Raw genomic sequence first — 10,032 nt, 5'->3', positions numbered from 1 at the left:
AAAAAAAAAAAAAAAAAAAAAAAAATTGATTGCCTGGGTGTAACGGTGCCACTAACAGCACCGTTACACCATTCCATTAAACGGCGCCGTTTAAGGACCCGGGTGCACCTTGCAAGGTGCACCCGGGTCCACGGCATAACAATTGTGGCCGACCGCCCAGGGCCCCATGATAGAAGGGGCCCATTCATATATATGTATATGTATACATATATCTATTATAGTGTTATAATTAGTGTTATAATTATATTAAAAATAAAAAATTAGTGTTATAATTATATTAGAAAATAAAAAATTAGTGTTATAATTATATTAGAAAACAAAGAATTAAGAATAGATGGGACTGCAGGAAGCTGAGAATCGATGCTTAGTTAAATAATTTAGAAATAGAATCAACACGGGGAGTCGAGAACACCTAATTATCTTTTATCTATTAGAATAGACACCCTAACCGGCTAACCCATTCGTCTTCTTCAATAATTTTTTTTCCAATTCGATTAATCAACGATTGTTCATTTGTTTGCTAGTTTGGGCCCCATTGTACGTTGTAACTTGTAAGTTTTCTTCTATTTGTAATTTGATCTGTTTTTATTTCATATGCAACACTGCACACATGCAACACAACACACCTATAGGGCATTAGGGATTTAGGGCTATAAATCTATAATTCTCTAATGGGTAATGTTTATTTCGATAATGAATTTTGCGATTTCTGTAATTCTAGAATATATTTATAATTTTTGAATTATAATTACCCTGAGTTATTGAGTTCTGTCTCATCCATTATATTTACATGGATAGAGAGTGAAAGAAGAAATGAACAAAAAAATTGTAGTTGTGGACCTGATTTAAAATTGTTTTATATAAAGTTACCTAAAAAGCATTTGTGTGATGGTGAAGAAAGAAAAAAAAAAAACAAGTAGAGCAGCTAATAGAATCACAAAGATGAGCTATAAATAAATTTTTCATAAAATCAGAATCATTTAATGAAAATTTGAAACAATCTAAAGAAAATTTAAATGACCAAGGCCATGTTAATGACGATTTTGTCTATTGAGAATGATATGCTAGAGAATGTTAATCTTGATGCAATTATCGATGATTTTGCGTAGCACGTAGATTTTTTTTGTCATAATTACTTTTGTATTTAAAAAATGTTGAAAATTTTCTAATAGTATTTCATGTTATTTGATATTATTATTTTTTAGTAGTATTACATTTAAATTTTAGTTTTTTATATAAGGGGCCTCAAAAAAGTTTGGACCGCCCTGAAACTAAGAATGTGCCTAATTGCTTGCATAACTTTCTCTTTTTTTTTTCTTTTTTTTTTTTGAAAACATTGCTTGCATAACTTTTATTTAGGGAAAATTGTGCATCCAGTACTCTACATATTTTGCGACTCTATTCGACAAAAGACTACAAAAAGTTAAATCAATTTAAATGTTCAAATAAAAAATTCAATAGATAATTCCTACATAAATTAAAATCAAACTTTAAAATTTGTGATTACCAAACAAGTTAACTGTTGGACGTAGTTGCATGCCATAAGAAAGCCTTACCAGGGACATTTATAATGTCTCTTTAGTGTTTATATAGAGATGGAGGTGCGAGGAATCAAACCCCGTACCTCTCGCATGCAAAGCAAGCGCTCTACCATATGAGCTACACCCCCAAACTATACATGTTTATAATGAATACCTGGATAGTTATGAGTTTTGTCACGATCGTGCAATGGATTATGTTATTGTTCTATTTAAATTTAATTTAGCACTTTATACCGAATTAATATTCCATGTCAAGTTCACCTAAATTCATTCACTTAAGTAAAGGCGATAATTTAAAGATGTGTTTTTTCTTATTTTAAATTTATTATTGAGATTATATATTTATTATGTTATGTTATATATTCATGTTTAATTAGAGTTTCATTTCGACGGTTTCGTGGATAAGTGCATCAAATGATGAAAGCCCTCTAAAATAGTAGCTAGGTTATCAATCTTTTAATTTTCTAAGTGAAATGTGACTACTTCTTCTGAACGGACTGTGTCCGACCTTGCCTCGGCTTCAATGTTACCGCCCCCCTCGCTCTCGTCCGCTCACCATTACGTATCCATCAAGTTGACTAATGCTAATTATCTATTTTGGAGGACGCAGTTGACTCCTTTTCTGCTTGGTCAGGGGCTAATTGGTTTCGTTGACGAGACGTATCCATGCCCCGTAGGTGTGCCGGCGGATGTTTCGACGGCGGACAGTGGTGCTGCAGCCGGTGGTGCCGCGGGTGGTGCTGCTGGTGGTGTTGCGAATACTTTGGTGGGTGCTGTTGCTGGTGGTGTCGCCGGCAGTGCTGCTTCGGCGGTGGCTGCGTCGGCGATAGCTTCTGCTCGTGCAGTGTGGCACCGGCAGGACCAGACTGTCTTGTCTCTTCTTATTTCTTCTTTGTCTGAAGAAACTCTCCACCTTGCGATTGGTCGAGCATCTTCCCGGCAGCTATGGTTGGCGATTGAGCAGACCCTTGGATCGTCGGCGACCAGGGCACGAACACTGCGTTTGCTTGGGCAGCTTCAGTCCCTCCGGTAGGGGGACTCATCTATTTCGGACTATCTTGGTCGAGCTCGCGTTCTGGTGGAGGACTTCATCTGCGCGGACATATATTATAATGCAGACATGTTTCCAATCTAATTCTTCTATTAAAGACCTGAAGTATGTTTATCATACTAGAAATGTCTTTATGATGGAAAGCTAGTAACTATATAGAGTTAATTCCATTTTTTGTTCTAGATTTATGGGTGGCAATCCACTTTTAGTCCTCTTTTATTAGAACATCCTTATTTAGTCCTAGTATTATCGTGACATGACCAATTTTAGTCCTCCAACAACAAAATCGTTGAAATATCAATGTAGGTCACTACTGCAAATCAAGGTTAGAAGGCCATATATCATCTTGCTTTAGGCTTTTATCTTGTATTTATACTATTATTATGTGTTCTCTATTCTAGTGAAACATATGGTATATTCCATCTATTGGAGACCACTACATATAGCTCCAAAAATATTAGTCTTACTTCAAAACTCTAATTACTGTAAATTCAATTTTTTTTCTCTCACCTCCTCTTCTTCCCAACAAGTCAGCTTCTCCCTCATCCATTAAAGTAAAAAATCCTTCAAAAACCACTATTAGTGATGCTCTAAAACTTTCTTCCCAACAAGTCAGCTTCTCCCTCATCCATTAAAGTAAAAAATCCTTCAAAAACCACTATTAGTGATGCTCTAAAACTTAAATTCAAGACGGGAAGCATGTATTCGGTGTGGCTCACACCTTCCAAGAAGGAAATAAATGTGGTGACAGTGTTATAGGTCAAATGAGGCAACCCAAAAGAGTGATGCTTGATATTCCTTTGAATAGTATTTTGTTGTTGTTCGGTTGAATGTAATTGAGTTGTAATTGAATTGTAATTAAATAAAGGTCTCAATTACAATATTTGGTTGTGCGGAATTGCAATTATCTCTTTTTGTTGAATTGCAGTTCATGAGGTACCCTATGAATTGCAATTCAATGCTGGTGGGAAAGGGAAAAATAGAAAAAATAACAAAAGTATCTTTTTTTTTTGAAAAAAGACAAAAGTATCTTTAGTGATTGTTATTTTTATTATTACATAAGGACATTTTAGTCTTTATATCATATTTTTTTCTTTCTCATCGCCAATAGTTTTATTCCTTACTGTCAAACAATCAAATTTGAATTCATACATTATTCCTACCTTATTCTTTTCTTACCGAATTACAATTCTTTTTCTTCCTAATTCCTTTCTCCCAACAAAACCCCCTTGAGCGGAATCTATGATACAGATCTCAAATCTGTGCACTTTCTATTTTGGTTTATTTATTTTTATTATGCTTTTAAATGTATTTAAAATTCATTAATTTATTTGCTACACAACAGGATGAAATAAAATGTACCGGAGTATTTATTTCTGAAGTCCAATTGTTAGGTTAGTAGGTATTTGTGTGTTTTGTTGAATAACCTCCCCAAGTTCTAACACGTACGTCTCTGGCTGCGAAAATGTCTTCTAATCTATTTTATAGAGTTATTATCCAATATAGTCCTCGACTATAGTGGTTTTATTCAATGTCCTAAGTGACTTTTTGTACTTTATTTAGTCCTCGACTTTAATGGTTTTACACACTTTAGTCCTCTGTTAAGAATTCCGTTTGTTAGCTGTTAAAGTAAAGCTACCATGGTAATTTCATTTCCTTTTTATTTTTTATCAGATTAATTATCTTTCCTAATTTCCCTCCCTCTTCTTCATCATTGATGCAATTTCCCCCTCCCTTCATCAAGCCCTAGAAAATGCTGCAAACACTTGGGCATGTTTGAATTCTGATCTATTTTCAAATGAATCCAAATAGAAACATTTTTAGTTAATTTCAAATGAATCCAAACACAATGTAATTAACAAATAATTAGTAATTAGCATTAACAATAATGAATCCAAACCCAAGCAACTAACATTTTTCATGGAGTATCAAAAACTAACAGCAAGAAAAAAGAGAAAAGTTTCCAATACTCACGCATGCAATCATGCAATCAAAATTAAAACTTATCCTCAAAAAGTACAAAACTAGAACAAACTAAATCATATGCCGGAATTTATTTTGCTTTCTATTTTTCTTGGAAAAATGTTTGTGTTAATTGTTCATGATTGCAGATTGTAAACAATCTGTATATATAACTCCAAGTTATTACGGATTATGTGCTTGCATGAGTTAATTAAAAAGTGTTGTACAGTCTTGACAAATTAAACATGAAAAGGGTAGCTTAATTGATCTATGATGTAAATGATCAACCAAAAACAAAATGAAAAGAATAAAACTACTGCCATTGTGTGTAAGATTTTTATTGCCTGTAGTTTCTGAAGAGCGCGTTTCCTATCCACAGCATATACATGACTTAGCCCTTTCATTTCTCTCAAACAGATTATGGAAATGAAAATCACGTTTGAGGAAAAGGGAGAAAAGACTCCAGGAGTTTTGCAGGGGGAGGGAAATTAGGAAAGATAATTAATCTAATAAAAAATAAAAAGGAAATGAAATTACCATGTTAACCTTACTTTTAACAGCTAACAAACGGAATTCTTAACAGGGGACTAAAGTGTGTAAAATCATTAAAGTCGAGGACTAAATAAAGTACAAAAAGTCACTTAGGACTAAATTGAGTAAAACCACTGTAGTCGAGGACTATATTGAGTATTAACTCCTATTTTATAGGTTGTATCAACAAAATCAAGACTTTAGCCCGTTACAAAAGCTAACTTAAGATAAGAAGTTTATTTCTAATTAACTTAAATAATTCTCCACAATCTCTTATAGAAGTGATGTGAAATCGTATCACATTTTATTTCTTCTAATTCGATATGATGACTCCAACAAGGCGCTTGTTTTGCAGCACACGGAAGGAGCTGTCTCTCTTCTTAATTTTTAATTTGATGGGTCCCATTATTTTGATAAAAACCTTTGACTTGCCTGGGTACTCCAAACTTTCTCTTTCTTTCCCCTCTTTCTTCCACCTCAACATTATCATTCTCAAAATATGTGAAAAACTAATCATTGAGGAAGGCCTAACGCTACTCACACTACTGGTAAATGCTTTTCACGCATCAAAGTCATGGCCAAGAGGTACGCAAAAGTATTGAAAAATATAGGCCCTGTTTGGTATATAATCAGCCTATCAGTCAATTTTGGCTTATTTGACCACTATTAGTTGGTAAATAATAAGCTTTTTGTAACTCTAAAATGCTAAAATTCAAAAGGCTACTCAAAATAGTTTTTTCAATTAGCTTTTTGAGAAAAGAAATTATACCAAACAGCTATCAGCTAACAACTAATTTATCAAACAACTTTCCACAATCAGCAAATGTTATCAACAAATCATATTTTATAACCCAAACAACCAACCCAATCAGCTAACAGTATTTACCAAACAGGGCCATAGACATAAATGAATTAAAGTCATGGGAATCTAAGCAAGTATAAGAATGAAAATGCACTGTAAAAGATAAACCAAAAGGCTTCTTGGAGAGGGGGCAGCACCGCAGCATGAACTAGTTTGTGGTTGGGTTATAATAGTACTGTGAATGCGGGCTCGCCCGCCTTACCACCGGTCAAAATTTTGACAGGTTTTTGCGGTCTGGCCCGTTAGGCCCGTGGACCAGGATACATGCAACCCTAGCTTGTCCTGTGCGGGTTTGCGGGCTGGCCTGCGGGCTATCACACAAAAGCTAAAATTTTATTTACCTCCACTTTTAATTTGGCACATATATTTCAACGTTTCTGCTTGTCTCTATCATTTACAACAAATTATGTCCACACAGTATTGTGTGGATCATAATAAAAAATATATTTTTAATATATTAAAAGTATATTATTCATGTACTGGATGTATATTATACAAAATAATGTATTTTTAGTATTTAAATAATGTACTTTCCTAGTTTCCTTAGATATAGTACATTTTTAATATATTAAAAATACATTATTTGTATATTGAATGTACATTATTTGATAGTATGGTCCACACAGTTGTATAATGATTGATTATTGACAAAGTCGCCCAATTCCGAAGACCAAATAAAAGCCCAGTGGCATGGAAATCAGTTGTTATGCTATAGACCCGAGTCCATCTTGTAAGGTGGACCCGGGTCCATGTTCATAATTTTATAACTCTATGTTCATAATTTCTTAACTTCATGTTCACAATTTCATAACTCCATGTTCACAGTTTCATAACTTCATGTTCACAATTTCATAATTTCATGTTCACAATTTCATAGCTCTACGTTCACAATTTCATAAATCTATGTTCAAGAGTATCAAAACTCTATGTTCAACAGTATAACACAATTATGTTTTCGAAAAAAAAAACAGTATAACACAATTTTTGAATCTATATAACAAAATTGTGAATATAGAGTTCAAAAATTATGAATATTAAGTAATGTAATTTTGTATATTGAGTTCTAAATTTGTGAACATAAAGTTCTAAATTTGTGAACATAGACCCAGGTCCAACTTGCAAGGTGGACCCATGCCATGTTCACAATTTTAGAACCATATTTTCATAATTTTAGAACTCTATGTTCACAATTTTAAATCTTAATATACAAAATTACACTAAACATAGAGTTATGAAATTGTGAGCATAGAGTTCTGAAATTGTGAATATAGAGTTATGAAATTGTGAACATAGAGTTGTGTAATTGTGAATATAGAGTTTAAAATTTGTGAATATAAAGTTCAAAAATTATGAACATTGAGTTCTAAAATTGTGAACATAGAGTTCTGAAATTATGAATATAGAGTTATGAAATTGTGAACATAGAATTTAAAATTTGTGAACATAAAGTACTAAAATTGTGAAAATAGAGTTCTAAAATTGTAAATATGAACTTGAGTCTACCTTGCAAGGTGGACCCGAGTCCATAGAGATAAGGTTACATTATCATTATAGCTTAGCTTAGTGTTGTAATTTATGTTGGACTTTTACCCTCTATCTTAATCTTCCTAAACCAAAATAGGGTGCACCAAAGTCCATAGAGAATTTAATCCACAATGTGGAAAATAATGTAAACAAACTTGACTTTGCCAACAGCCAAGTAAATCAAACAGCACATAAAGCACATTCTTGTTCTTTTCCAGGGGAACAACATACTTCCTTACAGATATATATTTTCTGTGCACTGGAAATTCAAATGAGCCCAAAAAAATTTCAATCACATTTTAATTGGTGGTCAAAAATATTGACCACCATGTAAATAGTGGTCGAAAATTCTGACCACCAAGTAAAGAGTGGTCGAAAATTCTGACCTTTCTCCGTCCAACCCATTTCCTCAACCAAAAAATGAAAAAATGTGACTTTTTTGATGTGGGTGGTCAAAAAAGTAGTTGAAATTTTTAAAATTTTCAACAGTGTTATTCGCTACATAGTTGGGAAGGATCATAGACATCTATACATATGTAAGGATATGAACAATGTTAGTTTGGTAATTACAATGTTCTATGTTTAATTTTTTATTTTTGGGTTGAATTGATCAACTAGGGACAAGCTAAACTAGTCTACCGACTAGGATCACAAGTTTTTGAGACTATTGAATATTGGCTTTCACCCATTATATATATATATATATATATATATATATATATATATATATATATTATTTGGGGAATTGGGGATGGGAGTAGAGATCGGAGATCGAGATCGGGTTCAGAGCGAGGGATGTCGTCCTAGTTCCAGGTGGATGGAATGAGAAAATTCTCCTCATCTCCGATTTCTCGAAAAAATTTCTCAAATCCGTCCCCGTGAAGGCAAGGATTGGCTGTTGGGATTGGATTAAATTGTCATCACTAACTAACTCAAAGTATATATTCGGACAGTGATTTCGATCCCTAAATCAAATTACATACATAACGATAGTCAAGTATGGTGTACTCCTATGTTGCAGATTACATGCCATGAAGTGAGGGTAATTAAGACAACGACTCAACCAATCGATTCTTGAATTGGGTTGACTATTCTCACCCTCAAACTCTATAAATACTTTGCAACCCAACTCTTTTCATCACACACCAATTCACACTAACGCATTGAATATTTATTTGAGTTTAGCAATATGGATTACTTAGCCACCCTCCCGCTGCTCCTTCTCCTCAGCCTCTTCACCTCCGGCTACGCCGCCACCTTTGAAATCCGCAACAACTGCCCGTACACCGTCTGGGCGGCGGCTACGCCAGTTGGCGGCGGCCGGCAACTTGATCAAGGCCAAAGCTGGACAATTGACGTGCCCGGTGGCACGAGAATGGCACGTATATGGGGCCGCACAAACTGCAACTTTGATGCCAGTGGGAGGGGCTCATGCGAGACCGGCGACTGCGGCGGCGCGTTGCAGTGCACCGCCTGGGGCAAACCGCCCAACACCCTCGCCGAATTCACCCTAACGGGAGACAACAACTTCGACACCATCGACATCTCGCTCGTAGACGGATTCAACGTCCCTTTGACCTTTGCCCCCACCAATCCCGGCGCCGACAAGTGCCGTGCAGTCTCATGCACGGCTGATGTGAACGGCCAATGCCCCGCCGCTCTTAAGGTTCCCGGCGGGTGTAACAACCCTTGCACCACTTTCGGAGGACAACAATATTGCTGCAACGAGGGACCATGTGGTCCCACTGATTATTCAAGGTTTTTCAAGGGATTGTGCCCCGATGCTTATAGTTACCCTCAAGATGATCCAAGCAGCACTTTCGGTTGCCCAGCTGGATCTACTGGTTACAGGGTTGTTTTCTGTCCATGAAGTAGTTAAGTATAGATTAGTGGAAGTACTTAGTATTAATAATGAAGTTAAGAGTAAAGGCTTCCGATCCACACGGACAACTCAATTTGTACTATGTATGTTTTAGACTGTGTGCAAGAATAAAGGGTTCAGAGTAGAATATATATAAATAAAGATGATATATGGGATTTGATCGAAATTTGTGTTCGATCAAAACCACAAAGTCATGCAATTAATGAAACTTCCACTTTTCTTTCTTTTCTTGTATGTTTTTTTTTTTCCTTTGTTTTCTTTTAATTACAGTTATCATCCCAAACTTACCTTAAACTTGTGTTTTGTCGTCTCCTACTCTGCCTGAGATTGCGTGTTTAGTTTTTAGATTTTAAAACTTTAGATTTTTGTGCATTTGAATGAAAAATGAAGAAAGATTGTGATATGATTGTGTATTAATATATCATCACTACCTAGAGTAAGTACTCTTAAAATAACGAGAGGGGAAAATCAAGAAGAAAAGGGGAGAAGACAAATTAAGGAGTTAGGAAAAGTGTAGAGAGAGCACAGAGGATAGGGAGACAAAATAAGAGTATATCTTTATAAACATGGAAAATGTTTTTTAAAAAAAATAATTTTTGTTTTTCGGTGTTTGGTTAAAAGTTTGAAAATAGTAATTTTGTGTTTGGTTTAAAGTAAATAAATGGTATTATATTGTACT

The 10,032-nt window shown here is 34.7% G+C and overlaps 1 protein-coding gene across 1 annotated transcript; it reads left to right on the top strand.

Moving 5' to 3' along the window:
* Window positions 1-8,604: 8,604 nt before the first annotated feature.
* On the top strand, window positions 8,605-9,580 carry LOC116001543 (osmotin-like protein OSML13). Its single transcript, XM_031241423.1, has one exon. It carries the CDS (start codon window positions 8,661-8,663, stop codon window positions 9,339-9,341), a length of 681 nt encoding a protein of 226 aa, XP_031097283.1. The 5' UTR covers window positions 8,605-8,660; the 3' UTR covers window positions 9,342-9,580.
* Window positions 9,581-10,032: the final 452 nt, after the last annotated feature.

The sequence above is a fragment of the Ipomoea triloba genome, chromosome 13, assembly GCF_003576645.1.
Source record: "Ipomoea triloba cultivar NCNSP0323 chromosome 13, ASM357664v1".
NCBI classification, from domain to species: Eukaryota; Viridiplantae; Streptophyta; class Magnoliopsida; order Solanales; family Convolvulaceae; genus Ipomoea; species Ipomoea triloba.
Note: the sequence above shows the minus strand (reverse complement) of the source record. Positions and strands in the feature narration are given on the sequence as shown.